The 19058-nt window shown below is 43.2% G+C and overlaps 1 protein-coding gene across 2 annotated transcripts in view; it reads left to right on the top strand.

Annotated features, from left to right (window-relative positions):
- LOC147880637 (putative amino-acid acetyltransferase NAGS1, chloroplastic) overlaps nucleotides 1-9598 on the top strand; it is an 82326-nt gene extending 72728 nt beyond the window's left edge. Inside the window, exon 10 of one of the 2 annotated variants that reach the window (XM_087370966.1) lies at nucleotides 9135-9598. In XM_087370966.1, coding sequence (XP_087227092.1) covers nucleotides 9135-9279 — 145 coding nt within the window. In that variant the 3' untranslated portion in view covers nucleotides 9280-9598. Of the gene's footprint in view, nucleotides 1-3184; nucleotides 3390-9134 lie in introns of those variants that run through there. The other variant, XM_087370967.1, reaches the window with a different exon arrangement.
- The last annotated feature ends 9460 nt before the right edge of the window (nucleotides 9599-19058 follow it).

Consider the following 19058-nt stretch of genomic DNA (forward strand, 5'->3'; position numbering starts at 1 on the left):
TAGAGCTGATTGATAATTCTTCGGCTAGCACTAATGTTACCCAAAATGAAGAGATGACCAAGCTTTTTGATCAAATAGCAGAGGAGCTCTCTGATTGTTTTAGGGATGAGTTACCTTATGGGTTATCTCCAGAGCGGAATGTTCAGCATAAGATTGAACTAATCCCAGGGGTAGAACCTGTAAATAGATCTCCCTATAGGTTAAGTTTTACCAAAGAAGCGGAGGTACGAAGACAACTGGAAGAATATCTCAAGCTGGGGCAGATTCAACCCAGTTTCTCACCTTTTGCTTCGCCAGTGATATTAAAAAAAAGAAAGATGATACTTTTCGCCTCTGTATAGATTACAGAGCATTGAATAATATCACTATTAAGCACATGTATCCGATGGCTCGGATCAATGATTTGCTAGATGCGGTACATGGGGCCGTAATTTTCAATAAGATAGATATTAAATGTGGCTACCATTAGATCCGTACTAGAGCGGAGGATGTGCAAAAATCGCTTTTAGAAGCAGGTTTGGACATTATGAGTTTTTGGTAATGCCGTTTGGACTTACCAATGCTCTAGCTACATTCGTCATGCTTATGAACGATTTACTACGTCCGTATATCAAAAAGTTTGTAGTACATTTTATTAACGATATTCTTGTGTTCAACAAAAGTATTGATGAGCATCACGAACACTTAAGAATAGTGTTCAATACTTTGAGGAAAGCTAGTCTTTATGTAAATAAAAAGAAAACCGTACTGTGTATGGTAAGACTTGAATATTTAGGATTCATTATTACTCTTGAGGGGGTAGAAATGGATCCAAAGAAAGTGGCTGCGATACTAACTTGGCCTATCCCTTAGAGTTTGACCGCTTTGCGATCATTCTTGGGATTTGTCCAATTTTATCAAAGGCATATCAAAGAATATTCCGAAATAGTATTGCCATTGACTGATCTGATCTCAGATAAAGTACATTTCATATGGGGACAGAATCAACAGGAGAGTTTTAACACCATAAAACAAGCTGTGGTCTTAGGTCCGATGCTAAAAATAGTTTATCCCCAGAAACCATTTTTTCTTGTACCCGATGCACGTGGCATTGCGGTAGGAGCAGTTCTCCTCCAAGAGGGAGGGCAGTAGTCTTTGAAAGCAAGAAGCTTTCTCCCTCTCAACGAAATTGGCCAACTCATGAATTAGAGTTGTATGCTGTTGTCCACGCTCTGAAAACATGGAGACATTATTTGTATGGGTCAGAGTTTTATGTTGATGTTGATCATGATACTCTGAAACATTTTTGTAAACAACCTGACTTGAGAGGCTGCCAAGCTAGGTGGGCAGAACTCATGCAGGAGTTTAACTTGACGATTCGGTACCGAAGAGGGAAGGATAATAAAGTTGATGATGCATTGTCACGCATTATGCATAATATGAGTTTCACGGTATTAGAGAGTGCTCTAATGACCGAGATTAGAGAAACTCAAAAGGTGGACGAGTTCATCCAGAGCCTTTGGCCTAAGGCTCATGTATTCAATCCCGGGGAAAAGGGTGACCTGGCATCCAGAAAAGGCTAAACTTATGCAAGATATACCATAAGAGATGGTATGTTGAAAAGAAATGGCAAGGTAGTAGTACCTAATTAGAATGATCTGAGGTAGAGAGTCATTCAACAATGCCATGATAGCCCATGTGCGGGACATCCAGTGTTATGCTCTAGCCGAGGTAGCATGACCTCGGAGGAATCAGTCGACATTTCCCTTAAAGGATCTATATTTGTAATATATTTGTTTGCGCTTCATGTAAATGATCGAGAGGGAATTAATGTCAAGGTCCTAGGTGAGGGTTGATAGCACCAAACTAGGTGGATCTAAGGCTAAGGGTCTAATGCAATAAATGTGCCTAGGGGCAAAGGAAACTAAAGCATCCCAAGAGAGGGGTGAAATGTTGCATTAGTAAGGCCCTATGATGATGGCATGTGGCATCTAGATCCATCTAGGGAATTGGGGCTTGTTGGAGTTAGTGAGAGAAGAGAATGTACTGTTAACGCATGCTTTTGGGAATTTTCTCTGTTGGCTCTCACGTTTCAGCAAGGTTGGCTGGGTGGAACAATAGTGGTGCTTCTCCCGTGATTTGTCTGTAGTTAGGAGTTAGTGTGTTACATCCAGGAGTCGAGAAAACATATGATCTCGTGAAGCGAGATTTCTTTTGGCCGAAAATGAAAAAACATATTCATGAATATGTGACGTTGTTTTTTGTGTCAAGTAAGTAAGGTAGAGCGGGTGAAGCCACCCGGACTTTACAACCTTTGGAAATACCACTAGGTAGGTGGGAGAGTATTTCCATGGACTTTATTGTAGGTCCACCTACGACACAAGGTGGATATGATTCTATCCTTGTGATAGTTGATCGTCTTATCAAGATGGCTCACTTCATTCCAACTAGAGAGTTCGTTAGTGCCCCGCAAGTGGCGGATTTGTTTATTAAACATATATTTCGTTTGCATGGATTACCCAAATCCATAGTGTCAGACAGGGATGTCAAATTTACCAGTCATTTTTGGACTGCAGTGTTTAAGACACTAAGGACTGAGTTGGAAATGAGTAGTGGAGATCATTCAGAAACGGATGGTCAGACAGAAAGAATCAACCAAATTTTAGAGAATATGCTTAGAGCATATGTTTCATTGAGGCAACATACATGGGACAAATGGTTGCCATTGTTAGAATTTGCCTACAATGATAGAAAACATTCCTCTACAGGGTTCAGTCTGTTTGAGCTGAACTATGTTATAGACCAACAAATCCAACTACAGTTGGAGTACCTCAGAAAGTGCCTAGTGCTGCGAACTTTGTGGTTCAGATGCGGTAGATGCTAGCACTTGCGAGAGCTAACATCCGCCGAGCTATGGATAGAGTTAAGGCGTAGGCGGATGAAAACAGATTCGTTAGAGAATTTAAGGAAGGAGAAAAAGTTTTTCTCAGAGTTCCTTCGCACTCAGTCTTTGACTGCAGGAGGGTGTGCTAAGTTATCACCCCGATATTGTGGGCCGTGGTTAATTCTAAAAAGAATAGGCAAGGTAGCCTATAAATTAGAATTACCACAGGGTTGTAAGGTGCACCCAGTGTTTCATGTTTCTCGTTTAAAGAAATTTTTGCATACAGGTGACTCACTAATCGAGAGTGTTGTTTTGTTTCAGGAGATAGAGGATAATACAAGACGCAAACCAACAAGAATCCTGGACCGAGGAACAATGCAAGTACGCAATTGGAAGATACCCACGGTGTTGGTTGCATGGCATGGTTTACCTCTATCAGAAGCTACCTGGGAATCCGTATACTAGTTACGGAGAATATGCCCATACTTTATCATCGAGGACGCTAATGCCTGAAGAGGGAAGGAATGTTACGCTCAAGTTGAGGCAACATGACCTTGGAAGGGTCAGTCGACATTTTCCTTTGTAAAGGATCAATGTTTATATTATATTTATTTGGGCTTTATGTAAATGGTCAAAGGGGTTAATGTCAAGGTCCTTGATAAGGGTGACAAGCGTTGACTAGATGGGTCTAAGGCTATGGGTCTTAAATGCATTAAGTGGGAAATGTGCCTAGGGGCAAGTGAATAAATTGATATCCCAAGAGAGGGGTAGTAAATATTCATTTAAGAGGTACCCTAGAATGAAGACATGTGGCATACTAGATCCATCTAGGGAATTGGGGCTTGGTGGAATATGCAAGCTGGAGCCTTCACGTAGGGTTGTTGTTTTGAGAGTTTGCTGTCACCGAGAATTGGCTGGGAGGAAAATTGAGTGCTTGCCCCGTGATTAATCGTTGGCTAGGGAGGATTGAACAGGTTGTACGTTACTGATTTTGTCACATATGATGTCTTGAACAAGGCTGCCCATCTCATAAAGATGATGGTGGATGCATACTAATGTTCACGCACCTTGTCTTCATCTGACCTACATGGTCAGAGCTTCTCATCATTTGGGGGCCTTATAGGTGAGCAACTAACCTATATTGCAACACCCCGGGCCTTATAGGTGAGCAATGAAGCTATATTGCAACACCCCCCTCAATGTCTAGACTTTAGCCTTTTCCTTAGGTTTAATGCTCTGAAGTTGCAACATATACTCGAGTCTCTCTGACAAAGTGTTGTCGTAAAGATATATAGAGCGTTCTCCTTTGTCCAACAACACGAAAGATTGATCTTTTTGGTGATGATCTTTTCTCAAACAAAATTCAATATGCTTTGTCCAAGCATAAAATATTGGGTTCTTTGCAATGGCTATGCAACTTTGAATGTTGTAGTGCCAGATGATAGAAACATCATGCCTAGAATATTGGAGATCATCGTAGTGTTATCTAATGCTATTATGCCATTGTGTTTTTGTTATGTCTTGGACCTCTTGTAATTCCAAGTGCTCTATCCTTCAATTGTTAGCTCACCGACATTCTTTTACAAGGCTTCCTTTTCTTCTTTGTGCTATTCTAATTCATTGATTGATTTCCTTTGTTGCTCCTTGCTTTTCTTGCTACGCACGATATTGTTCTTATGTTGAAGTGTTGGCATGGTAGCCATTTGTCCTGTATTTGGCATTGAAGATTGATGGCCTTTCTACTATAGTTCACATTACTTCAGTATTACCGCCAAAATATGAATTAATATTTGTTTGGATGAATGTAGTAGATTAGGGCATGCTACAGGCCTTAGCTTGCAATGGACAAAGGACCTTACTGTCAAGACCAATGTTATGTAATACATATGGTTCTTTTACATCTGAAAGTACTTGTAATACTATAAATCCTTTTTTCACAACGTTCGTCGCCTTATACTCATTAACCTCTTGCATTGTAGGCTTTTTCAAAAGAGTAGGTAGCTTTGGTAACTCATCTTTCCTAAAGGGGATTCTCGGGGGGTTGACTTCATGGGTATGGATGTCAAGATTTGAACTACTTTTCTTTTTCCCAAAGAAAAGAACCTTCTATTAGGAACATGAGAATACGATACAGATCGGCAATCCATGGTACGTTTTTTCAATCCAAAGGGATAGCTGGCTGCCATGCAACCTGCTTCTCAAGACCCCAACTCATTGCTCTAGAGTGTCCCGGTGCCAGCTTGGTAGGGTGAGGTGGGAGTCTGTGACCTTCCTCGAAGTGTTAGAGGGTAGGGGACTCAAGGAGGGGATAGCATGTTGGATGGGAGAGGAATCATTGGACCTGCTTCTATTGGGTATTGCATCTTGTGAAGACTTAAGTGTTTCAAATACAAAAGTCGCCTACACATCATTTCCCACATGAAATCCAAGCGAATAGTAACAACAATGGTTTGAAATTCAAATCCTAAGACGAATCATGACTCTAAGTTGAGAACCCTTTGACCTTCTAGAAGATTTGTTCAACGAGATTGCCCAAGCCCCACACATTATATAATAGCAAAACATGTATGTATGTTTGTAATATGTATGCATGCGTACACACACTTTTTGTAAAAGTATATTATTAAAAGAAAATGTACATTCAAAGCTGCTCCAAAGAGGAGCAACTTCTACTCAAAGCTAAAAACAGTGAAAGAAAGCTTCTAACTAGGCTGGAGGAAGATCTCCCTATGCGTATGCATCTTGAATTGATGCAGGGAGGATCAGAAAAAGCAATAAAGATCCACAGAGGAAAAGAGTTTTGGGCATGATATAATGACCATAAAGGCCAGTAGCAACACCGTGCAAAAAAATAATCACAGTCCAATGTAGAGGCATATCTCCCAAACAACCAAAACCACCTGCCAAAAGAAGCGCAAGGAAAGCGAGTATGTAGATAAAACCCAAATCTAGGAAGAAAATCTCTAGCCTGGGCATGTCCAAAGAAGATGTAGAACCGTCTCCTTGGGACGGGAACACACACACACATACACACACTTTTTTTTGGATGAAATCTTATATTTCTGTGTGGGAAACCCCAAAAAGAGGTAAAAACCCACCAATAAGTACAAAGGAAAAAATTACAAGTAAAGCCTCAGAGCAAAAGTCATGAAGCAGCCAAGTAAAAAGTTACAAGATTCAAACTGGAGGAGGATCAAAGACAAAATTCTCCAGTTTCAAATTGTTGCTTTGTAAAAATTGATGCATTGAAACTACACCATCAATAAAAACCACTTGTTTTTTGCCCTTGTGATTCTTCTTAATATAAGCTGGGAGCCTGAATTTTTGAATCACAGGGTCAAAAACCTGTTGCAACATAGGATGAAAAGACTCCAGAGAAAGAGACATCTGCATCCTAAGAAAGAGACTCTGGCATAGTCATCACAGGCAAAGGAACTGGAGCAATATCTGCACTCTTTGACAAAAGAGCTGCATCAGATAAATCAGGGCTGATCATATCAGCTTCACTTCGAGTATCAGCTGGAGAAATAGCATGCACATCATCCTGTATAATGCCCTCATCAAGGGGCACATCCATATCCTGAGGAGAAGAAGGCTGGTGATGCTCAATAAGAGTCCGATCCCAAACTTCCTTAGCAGCAGAAAGATTGGCCTGTGACTTATCTTTCTCCAATAGTGCTTCGGAACAGTAAGAGAAGGCTTCTCCAGTGAAGCCATAGCAGAAATTGGAGGAGAAGGGAGAGTAATCTTGATAGCTGAGGAAGGAGCAGGAAGAGTGGTCCTGGAAGCAGAAGAGCAATCACGTGCAAAGTGACCAACCTAGCGGCACCGATAACATGCTGTAGGAAAAGAGGCAAAATGCAGCCTGATTCACATCAGATGAACAAATCCCAAATCAAGATCCAGAGTAGAAGGCACGGGCTGCATCATATCCCACAGAACACAAAGTCGAACATCCCGAGTAGCCTGTAGGAAAACCTGTCTCAGAATATGCAGAGGCCTCCCCAAAAACGTTGCAAGGGTAGGAAGATGCTGAAGAAGAGGCATAGGCAGCGCTTTGAGGGTAATCCAAACCGGACAATACGTCAAAAGAGAAGCAGCCAGATCAAAAAGTCGATCCCAAGGCATCGCATAAGTAAAGAAACCTGCCCCAGGAACCCCAGCACGGCTAACAAGACTCTCCACCACCTCAGTCGTAGGACACTGGGCGTAATAAAACTCTTTGCCCATAAAGACAAAGGAAGAAATAATATTCGGGCCCACTGCAACTTCAGCCCATCGACGGAGTTGTGCTGCAGAAAGAATCCTACCCATAAAAAAGAGACAAACCCCAAACTGTTGAGCCTGTCGAAAACTGGAGACCAAAAGGGTAGAATCCAAAGACCGAACAAGAGGTGAACCCGAGGGAACTTCTGCAACAGAAGCAGCACACAGCTGACGAAGAAGTTCCAACTGAAAGGAAGAAGAGGGACCATCCGCAATATCCAGTTTCGCTGACTTGAGCAAGCGCGAAGAAGCCAAACCACCATGCTTCCGCCGAGTGAAGACACGCGCAGGAGAGGATAAAGACAAAGGAACCATCAGACGAAGCAGCAGGAGGCTGCTGCAAATCAGATACAGGCTGCTGCAGATCTGAAGCAGAAGACCGAGGCTGTACATAATGCTGCAGATCCAATATGGAGGGATGGAAAGGAAAAGATGGCTGCTGTACGGAAGACTGCAGAGCAGGAACAGTTGGCTGCTGGGGAGAAGGGATAGGCAGGGAAATATGTATGGACGGAGAGGGCAAGGGTACGGACAGAGGTACGGCAGAGGCTGAGACGGGGGAAGGCGGCTGTACAGAAGCACACGGAGCTGTACGGAAAGGACCGTGGGCTGGACAGCAGGGTACGGTTGGCGTACGGAATTGTATGGGAGCTGTACCGAGGCGCACAGGGAAGAGACCGAAGCCTGCAAGATCCGTACGGACGCAGAGGCTGAGGAGGAGGGTACGGAAGGGGACGAGGGCCGTACAGGCATGTACGGGCAGGGTACAGAGACACGCACACGCACACAAGTTTGTCTAATGAAGAACACGTTATGTAGCAATATGCCTGCACATTTATACTTCGAGGTATGTGTATGTGCATGTGTACTCACACTCGTGCACGTATTTATGTATATTTATGTACACATACATACATGTGCGTGGGCTTGCACGTGTGCGCGCATACGTATGTATGCACACGCGTGCACGCACACACACACACACTCTTTCACGTCAGGGATGTGCCCTTGAGAATCTAGTTGCTGCTGGTCTCTTTGATGTGTAGATGCAGACCCCTCTAGTTAGATTTGACCTACTGAGAATAGGGATCTCATGATGTGGTGATGAGTGAAGTGATGCGTTAACAAGCTTGTTTGGACAAATCCTCTATATTGGTCCTCCTATTGGATGGTCTTTGCTCCAATGAGTCGTCATCTTGGAAGAGAGGTGATGCCTTTCTCTAGATTAGATCTAGCTTTGTGTCACTTGCGCCCTTGATAGGTGATCCTTTTGTCTAATCCTCCAAAGTGAAAACAGCTAGGTACCTCTTATATATGTATCTGATGAAGCGAGGCAGGGGTTTATATCCCTCTTAAAAGAGGCAATGGAACTGTTCTATGATCTCCTAGTAAGAGGTGCATCAGAAGATTTAAAACTAGGTAGCTCGTCAATATAGAGGCCAAAGTGGACAACCTTATTTGAGTCCTGAAAGAGGGCCAATCCTTTTAGAACCAAATGTGAGATTGGAGAGGCTGAGCGGACCGGCTGAGAGTATGGAGAGGGAGCCGATGAAGAGGCTTCAAGTGGAGAGGGAGTTTAGGGATGAGGGAACGTGAGCATATGGTGGGGTTGAGGATTTGTGAGAGTCAAGCTGAGCGAATGATGAGCTGACTGAGGGTCTGTGGGTGTACATTGAGGCTGAGCGTCAAGATGTCCATGCAGCATGTCCAGATTGCAAAAGGTATTGTGTAGGGTGCGAGGTAGCCCTTTGTGAAAACCGTACTAGGTAAGTACACTTTTATTTTGAGCAGGTAAGAGGAACGGCCCTAACCCCTCTAATGCCCCTTACAGTAAGAGATGTGCCCTGAAACCAGTCATGACACCCACAAGCTCACATGCACAGGTGCACACATACACACATTTTCTTATATGGTTATATTGCAAGGCTATAACTGAGCAGATGTGTGCCAAATGAAATCCTACAATGTTGTTTTTCTCATTAAGTGTCCTTGATTATGCTTTCAGGTTTGTAAGGCGGGGTTTTTCACAGTGCACCATTGAGTCCATCCCAAAGAGGAGGCAGGCTAAGATAGATTTAGCACGTGGGTCAAAGTATTACATTAAAAATCTAGTACCTAGGAGCGTTGAGATTGGTGCACATTCCTCTTAGACCAAGGTAGATTCGTAACTGTCCCTTATTGCTGGCTATTTGAGGAAAGGTTCTGCAAAGGAGAACCAATGAATATTGTCACAATGTCGCATTGCAAATGCCTTTTTTTTCTCTCTCAACCTTCTCAAACGACGGAAGGTTAAACAGTTGCAATGCATCAGCTCTCGTCTTGGTTTAGTCAAACTTCTTTAAATGTGCTCTGTAATTCTTTCCCTAAGCTCAAAGGAACCCTTTATTGGCAAGTAATATATTTCCACTGGTGAAGAGTGTCCTTTCAAGATGAGTTCTGCATGAAAAACTATGAATCCTTTGAGTGCTATTAGACCACGAAGGAATTTTCTTGTTTGACACTCTGAAACTATGAAGTTCTACATTTAATAATTGATTGTTTTAATCAGCTTCTTAGAAGTATTTGAAGCATCTGTTAAAGTCGCGTCAAATGAGAAGCTCATGTGAGTAGCTGAATGGCTCTAAAAAGATTTGAAAAGATAGCATCGTTTAGCTTCATGCAGTCCCTTTTCCCAACATAGCAGCATTAGTCCTAAAAGTTAGCTTTCTTTAGCTTTCTACATCCCCTTTTCCAAGAGTAGCTAAAACATAGCTTTCTATGCTTGTCATAGCTTTTTAGTCCATATCTGGTCTGTAGCTATACAGAGCTACCTTTGGGCAACTTTAGTATCCTCTGATCTAGCCCAAAGCTAATTATGCTACCCCCTTTCCAAAAGCAAGCATGGGTTGTCCAAAACTATTCACGTATGCTCCAAACGAGCCGCTGAACACTCCCTAGCCTCCATCACTTGCCTCTGGCAATTTGCTAGCCTATGTGCAGCCCTTCGTGGCTACACAGTAGGCTATACAGTTCCAACTTCCTTCTGTCGCATGTTTGGACTGGCTGCATTAGCTGATCAACTGCATGGCACTGATTTTCCAGGGAAGAAGCCACCTTAAACTACCTGTTGCACTCGCCATGGTCCTTTCTTCCTTCCAGAACCTGCCAGAATCCCTGGGGCTACTTGCCAATATTTTATGGTAGTTCTCTTACAAAGAACTTTGGGCTAGATTGAATATCGCAGATCAAAAGATTATAATCACCTTCTTGTTAATGAGCACATAGCCCCTTCTGAAAGGTGCCCTCGTTGATCATCAAGGACAGATGGCTGAACACTGAGCTCCCTGTTCGGCGCTCGCTGCCCCTCGTTCCCTCGCCTTAGCTCCTTCCTCAGCCGCCTCTCCCCCCCCCCTTTTCTCGCCTCTGATCTTTTCTTCCCCCCGCCCTTATGTTCGCCTTTTTCTCCTCATCATTGCTTCGGTGGAGACCTGCACCCAGCTCAAGAGGTCGGGTGAGCTGCTGTTGCCGCCCAGATGTCTGGAGTGGCCTCTTTTGCAGCACCTCAGGTCCCGGGTGCCCCATGGACAGGCGCTAGAAGATCGGGCAGCCCCTGGTGGTGATTCGAGCAGCCAGAAATGTTTTGTGCTCCCCCTCATCCCATATTTTGTATAGAAGCCCATCCCACTGGCGCGACCCCACACTGCTGGTTCGCATTGTGGAGCTGGTCAGTCCCGCTGGAGAGATGGAGGTGGGAGCTTCACTAGATGTCGCCGCATCAGTGCGGCCTTTTTGCAGAGGCTCTTTCGAGTCCTTCGCTGTGCGCTTCAGTTCTTAAGTGCTTCAGGAGTTTCAAGGTCCCAGTGATAGTTTTTATGAGCTGCTCTTGCAGTTGGGGACAGCCCCCACAACTAGTGTTCCTTCTTGGCTGGCTGTGAGCTTTCCTTTTAGTGCTTATAGCAGAGGTTTCCAAATGCCCGAGCCTTCGTACCTTCGCTGTGAGCCGTTTATGCTTTGCTGGAAAAAATGCTTTGCCGGCTTTTTCCAGCCAACCTTTAGGGAGGATTCCGGTCCTTTTTCTCCCCTCTTTTCGCCCCCCTTTTTTCCTCTTCTGGCAGTGCAGCGCTCTTGGTGCTAGAGGGGGACCACATCCAGGTCACCATCTATGGGCAAGGAGTTTTTCTCCTCCAATCCAGCTCACGTGACACCACCCTGGCACTCGTGAAATGGAGCCCCATTTGCTTGGCCCGCACTCGGTGTATATCTTTACCATGGTTTCACAGTTTAGGACATGGACACGCCCCATCAGTTGCGCCGCTTCCCGGTGACACTTAGCTTCCTGGGGCTCCCGAGGGAGTCCATCCTTTCTTCCATTGGAGATGTGTGACATTGTGCTGGAGTCTTCGTCGGATTCAATAGCCTCGGTCATGGAAGATGATGGGGTTTCCTGACCTGGGCTGGTTGTTAGAGAATCTAGAGTCCCTTCTGGAGGAGATCTATCTTGAGATCCTCCAGAGGGAACAGCTTCACTAGAGGATTGAAGTTTCTGGGTTACAGGTTAGTGTCTCCATTGCAGATAGATGGGTCAACTAGCACGTGACTTTTTGAGAGGACAAAGGTCCCCCCCTCGAAGCTCGGCAATGATAGCAAAGGGAGTCTCAAGTGGCCAGGGCTCAGGGTCTCATAGGCAGCAGCAGAGCAAGAGTCCCAGACCCCTTGGGTGGAGCCTTCCAAGGGAAAAAAGGATTAGGGTGGAGAGGAAGAAGCCGAGCAAGAAGGCCATGAAGAACCGAAGGCGCGTTAGACTTGGAGAGGCAACTTTCAAGTGACAGGGGGAGCAGTTGAGGGTGCCTCCTAATGCCAGTCCAAGATCCTGGAGGATGACGTTCTTTGATCTCTTTACAGATCTCCCGAAGCCAGTGGCCCAGTGCACTCAATCTGCACAGCAGTAACCCAGAAGAGACGCCTCCTCTTTGCAACCCCCTCCGGCTATGTCCGTTCCTCCCCTCCGGCTGTTCCCTCTAAGGTACTTATTCTCACTACTTGTGGCTCTCCCTCTGCCTCCCCCCCTCTTCACACGATAGTAGTCCAGCTTTCTACTTCATCAGAGCCTCGCCCAGAACCTCAGCTCTTGGGCACGAGGAAGGTTGGGTCCTCCCCTCACAGTATGTGGCTTCATCCTTATAGTGCTCTTCTAGTGCAAGACTTAGCTATTGAGGAGTAGTCAGAAGCCAGCGACCCATTCTCACAGCTTCGTGGCCTGAAGCCTCGGCCAGGGTAGTCATTATTGAGGGAGTTTTGGCGGCTCGGACCATGGAACTACCTTGAGATCCTAGACGAGTATCCGCTTGCAATTCGCAAAAGGGGGGGGGGCATTAAAGTTTTTGGTTCTCGGTACCGCCTCTTTGGGTATTCAACTTTGCCTCCACAGGAGAGGAGTGGTAGACATCCAGGTTATTCTATGAGAGATTAGCTATTCCATATGATTGAGGAGTGGTTGTCCCCACAGTAGGGAGATGTGAATCACACACTGTAACACAACTAACTTTCAACTGGGCTTCCTACTAGACAGGTGGTGTTGGGGAAGGGGGGGGTCGGGGTGGGGGGGCTTGCAATTGGAGTGACTTGCTTGGGGCGAGAGGTTCAGCTTAACCAGTATTGGACCTTGCAGCAGTGCGCTAGCAGGCTTGGGGTAGAGGTTTCTTTTATGTGTAGTGAGCTTTGAAGATTGGAGTAGATCTGGTGATGTCGCTAGCATGACGGTGCATGGATACGGATTACTCTCCTTCCTAGCCCCCCTCGAAGTCTCAAAAGTCTGAGGTCGTTGTGTAAGCTCCCACTCATAGGTGGGCCTTGTTCTCCACCCTCCCGCCTCACCATGAGGTGAACCTTGGTGAGTTGGAACCTCCACGGGCTCCACGATCATGCACGTCAGCATTTACAAGCATTGATACTCCGTCATTAGTTATAGAGGGCCGTAGTAGGATGGACAATGGACTTTCTCTTAATAAAGGAGCATATTTTCCCAACAGTAGGTATCAATCATCGTCGTCACCTTTTCCTAAGGAGAGGCCCTAAGGTTCGGTCCCCCACAGTCAGCAGGAGTGGCAGGGTATGTATCTTTGCTTCACAGGCGGTTGCCCCAAGGTATACGACCGGGGTGATCTCATCACTAGGAGAGCAGTATGGATGGGTTTGCGGATGGGGAATTCCAGGATATGCATCTTGAATGTGTATGCCCTGCTTTTTGCCAGTAGCACCTAGCCCTCTAGACGTTGCTCACGGAGTGCCTCTCAAACGTTGACTCTTAGGTTGTTGGAGGAAACTTCATTAACCTGGAGTTTGAGGACAAGTAGGGGGGAGTTCCTTTACCCTTGGCAAAGCGCAGTGCGTGGGAGCAGTTAATTCACCATCAGTGGTGGCAGGGAGTCGAGTTCTCTAGGCTTCCTTGCAGCTCACGTCTCTCCTTTGGTTAGAGGAGGCACGATTGTCTACTAGAGCGCCTTGATAGGTTCTAGGTGGGGAACGGGGCCAGGCATAGAGGGAGGTCCACTAGCATCCTGGCATGTACAATGATGTCGGATCACTCCCTGACAGTGTTGATCTTGATTAGCCTCATCATGGACTTCTACAGAAGGGGGTCCACATCCCTGACTTGCTTCTACAGGAAGAAGAGGTGCAACAAACCGTAATAGAGATCTTGCGGCGACAACTAGACAGGACTTTGGAGGAGGGGTGAGCATCTTGGGTAGCGGCTGCCGTCCAGAGGAGAGTGAGGAGCTTCAAGTTCAGGCTCTTAGGTGGTGACAGGCTCTGTAGGCATGAGAGAGGCCATTGAGGCGGCTCTGGTTGCCATAGAGTGACTCAAGGAGCAGGACTTAGCCTCACAATGGCTTGTAGACTGATTTGAGTGTGTGGCTTGACCTCTAGGACATAGAGGTTCGCAGAGGAAAGTTTCTTATCATTCTTTTGAGGATCATTGCAGTCACTGGATTATAATGTTTGAGAGACGGTAGCCAGAATCACTGCTTGGAACATTTGGGTGGCTCATTGTAGCTTTGTGATGGGAGGCTAGCAAGTCTCTCTACGGGTAGCCACTCTCGTCGCCATTTAGCGAGACATTATCTATACGCTCCTTGCCATCTAGGAGCAAGATCAAGAATAGCTATCGAACGGCGAAAGCGTTTTTGCAAGGCTTGGACTTCAAGCATTTTCTACACTTTTATTGGGTGAGGCATTCATTGGATGTATAGCCCCTACCTTGGTTGCTAGCTTGTGTTCTTGAAATCTCGTAGGCGCTGTAAGCTCGGTTCTCTGGAAACAGGTTGGTTTCTTTATGATAGCTAGATTTTGTCTTTGTACTTACATTATTAGCTCCTTTCGGAAGCTGACTCGTATGGTGTTTTTCAAGCATTGAGTCTTTTCCCATGTCCTTCTCTCTCCTGAGTAAGCATCTATCTGCACTATGATCATTCGCAACATCATGCTCTATTGACGGATGTCGGTATTTTACACACACTAGTGCAGTAGCTACATTAAGGTTGCAAGTAATTGGATTATATGTCCCAAGTTTGAACATTGAAGTAAAACAATTGTAATACCATCTAAATATTGTAGCAGTACTTCAAATTGGTATGATATCCATCAACAAAATTGATGAAGTTAGTGTACGTCAATTTTATTTTAACATAACATGAGCACGATTGTAATACCATCTAAATGCTATAGCATAATTTTCAATTGATAGGACGTCAATTAGCAAAATTGATAAAATTATACCAGTAAATTTCTCTTTCGATGTTTGAAGTTATTTACAAATAGGGCTCATAAAAGGCATAATCTATGTCATTAGGTCATGTTCTCCAAGAAGTTTTATGATAGTGGTGGAAATGGAGTAAGTCTGTAAGTCACATGCTTAAGTAGCTTAGGGTAACTCTTATTAATTGGAGCTTTCATTGCAATTATGCTCAACTATTGGTACCTTAATGTAATATCAATTAGCTTGGATAACATATGATTGACTCATCACATTAGGGCTCCATTGGTTTGCTCATTGCTAGTAGATTCAAAGACATGGCCTCATAGGTCAAATATGTTAATGTGGCAGTACAAACGTTGATGTAGTATTGTTGCTTGTATTTACTACACTGGTAGTCAGGCTAAGCTACTTATAGAGTGTGTTGGCATTTTGTGCACATGTTTAGCCTTTATGATGATGATTTTTGTTGCCCTCCATGTGCACTCAATATCTATGGTAACATATAGTGCTTTCCCCTTGTACAATACGACTATAGAATATCTTTTTGAAGGCCACAAGCTATATTATAGATTTGACCCCATGCATGGGTGTCTTCTTATCCAGAGTTATTTTGAGTACATTGAGGAGAATTTCATTTCATTAGATCCCTCAATTCACCTTGAAACTTCATTATTTACTCAATTGCTTTCAATTTATCTCATGCATTAAGTAGATCTTTCTCTCATGTACTCTACCATTTTGTAAGCCTTTGGATTTTTAAATTTGTTTCTTTACCTTTTAGTGAGTTGCCATAGTGTCTCTCTTTTTCTATTTTCCTCCATCCACACTTTATTTTCTCTCTCCAACAACTTGCACAAGATCATGAAGAGCTCAAACGAACCTCAAGCATCGACAAATAAATGTGAATACTCAAAATGGTAATTTTTCCACAGAGTTTCCATCTCAAATCCCTCTACCCAAGCATCTAGATTGTATGCTAGAACTTTAAGCATTAATTTGCCATCATTTGGTCCACAGATGTCAAAATTAAGATCTAGCTTCATCGTATCTTTAGCAAATTGAAAGAAAAAATTGGCACCATTTGTGTACTTAATATTAAGAAGAATTCTAGAACCAACCTATTTTTTAAAACTTTTTTGTACCCTTAGTTCCCTACAACAATTTTATATATCTCCATACGTGGCAGATCAAAGATTGGATGCAAATGTAGACAACTTCTTCAATTAACAATGCAACAATGCCAAGAACAATGGGAGAAGGCAATTTGGCAAACTCAAATGGACAAAATACAATGGACGAGGAGATCCTAAAAGATTTCTCTAACTCTTTGACATAGCATGTCTTCATGTTGGCGAGGACCAATCTGATGAAAAGATAAAGCATCATGGTTTCCCATATCCTTGATTGATGAAGCATTTGAATGGCATATCACCCATTATTGTAGAGGAAAGAGCTACCTAGGATATGCTATCTAATCAATTAAAAGGGAGTAGGTGCAAAAATTGGTGGTCCAAAAAGAGTTGTCCCAAATAGAGCACTATAAGTGACTAATATTATAGCGATTTAGGGCAGCTATAACATAAGATTAGACAAATGATTGTGATTTTGAGGAATATCATATCCAATGAGTACAACATGCATATTTTCTTTTTGCAAATTGACAGTTCAAGGTCAATAATAGTGGTCATGTCTTAAGAGCTACTATAGTACTATACTAGGTAAAAATAATGATCCACCATTTAAATCAAAAGCATTAGCCCCACTAGTAACAAAACATTATCCAGACATTTCTCAAGGAACAAGAGAGAATACATGCTTGCATTGGGGAGTATGTACAACATCATATAAAAATTTCATCAAATTATGTACACAAGTATGCATGGGAGCCTATAAATAGTTCCCTGAATTATGGGGGAGTTGCATGTATAGAGACTTATTTGAAGATGGATCTAATTTAGGTAAAATACCATACAAGATATCTAGATATATTTATTGAGGAATGGGAATCGAGCAATTGGTTCCCACATATGATGAAGAATCTATTGATGTAATTTAGTAATATTCATTATGTTGTCAATATTACAACCAGGGTATACCTAAAACATACTAGATTAGTATAGCTAGCCCCCCCCTCAAAGCAATAATATTACTCTTATTTCATGAGGTAAACAAGCTTGGGATAAATAAATTAAGCAAAGAAACTTCAATTTCCTCGTCCCCCCTCTTTCTCCCCTTTGCTAAATAAATTGTGCATAGAAACTTTAATTTCCTCCTCCCCCCTCTTTCTACCTTTTGCTACTTCCCATAATTGAGTACCATTGAGTACTTGCTTTATTAACATGCCTCCATTCCTCTTCCCTTTTCTCTCCCAACTCTCCTCCTCTCTCTCACTTCCCCTACATTTGAGACTATATGTAGTAGTTACGTCAAGGCAAATGGATGCTAATGCTTGAACAGACTTGTCACAATATCAACCCTTCATATATGAGTGGCTCACACACCTATTTTCTAGGTTGATTTCATTCATCCCTGCCTCTATCTTGAATCCATGAAATGGGCTAAAAATACAAGCATCATTGTAGTAGTCATAGTTATTGGCTTTTTCATTCCTTCTAGATGGGATGTTTAAGACCAGAAAGGAGCCATGGTATTAGATACAAATCATTGGGATGGGGATTATGGTTGCCTATTACCTACTTCATTCTCCCTAGTTATGTTTTGACCTTTTCTTTTTTCACTTGCTTAAATTTTTCAAGTAATCTTTTTATTTGAAATCTCCTTGGGTGATTGCATGTTAAGTCAAAAAAAAAATCAATTGGACGAATCTTTTGTCATGTAGATGTTTTCATGTATTTCAATACCAATATCTCCCTTGTTCATGTGTGTGTGTGTGTGCACGCGCGTGCATGTGCGTACGTGCCTGTCCATGCATGTACACATGATGCATGCAAGCACGCACACATGCACGGGCAGTGTGAGTGAGTGTGCATGTGTACAACTCCTCCCCCACCCACCATCCTTCTCGTCTTCAATACATTGTAGGATCAATTCTACACCACTCTTAACCAACAGTAAAGCAACCAAAAGAAAGAACTCGTGCGATAGACAAGAAGCCACCTCCCATTGAGCTGACCACCACTAGAGGGGAAAAATCTACCATGTGAGGAATGAGCTCTATAAAAGATTAGCAATGAGCTACCAAGAAAAAGTTTGACAATGGGAGAGGAAAGGAATTCAAAGAGACAGCCAACCAGCAGAGGATCTAGTAGAGGGAGCAACAAGGAGCATCTATAGATAGCCTAACAATAAAGCCAAGGAGCAAGATAAATAAACTAATGCCAAAGGAAGAGGCGGCTCAACAAAAGAGGGAAGGGGATTAGGAATGGGGTAGAAGGAGAGGGAGAGTGATGTGAAAGGAAACCCTAACCCTTACAAAAATAACCCATTGTAGGTGCATGAAATTTTCCACCAACTTCAAGTAGTGGTTCAAATCAAGTTTAGTAGGAGTTATGTTCCATTTTTCATACCATATAGTCCAACTTCAAACATGTGATTCAAAGCAAGTATAGAGGGGGTTATCGTCCATTTTTCATACCATATACTCCAATTTCAATGTTATCATCCCAAAGGATACAAACTTTTTCCAAAAAGGTGCACACCATGTGTGTTACTTACTACTTCAATGAATCTATATTTTCACTATTCCACATTCTTAGTCAAAGCTTTGGAAGGCCCTTGGAAGACATTGCTTCATCAAGACTATGTTCACAATTAAGTTATTGCTTAAGGGTGCAACAAAGAGAATCACCAAGCAAAGAGAACTCCCTTTGATTACTCTAGCTGCATTTTAAAAAGAGAATCCAAGAGAACATTTTCTTGTCAATTTTTGCAATGGTAAAAAACTTATGATGATTTCTAAATTAAGCAAGCTTTAAAGAAAGTCATATTATAGTTCCCATTACAAATGGATACATTCATGTAAGTGTGCACAACAGGGTTGAGAGTACTATATCTCTCATCATAAGTCCCTCAAGTGTACTCTTCAAGGTTGCCAACATCCTTTTTTCATAATATCATGCCCAATACTACACTTGCAAATCTGACAGATAGGTGTGCCAACTCATCTACCACCATCACAACCAAATGAAAGTTAGAACAATTCATTTAAGCTGTGGAAGCCAGGCTTCAATGCCA

The sequence above is a fragment of the Dipteris shenzhenensis genome, chromosome 32 (genome assembly GCF_047967505.1).
Source record: "Dipteris shenzhenensis isolate YYH24624 ecotype China chromosome 32, Dip_SZ_1.0, whole genome shotgun sequence".
NCBI classification, from domain to species: domain Eukaryota; kingdom Viridiplantae; phylum Streptophyta; class Polypodiopsida; order Gleicheniales; family Dipteridaceae; genus Dipteris; species Dipteris shenzhenensis.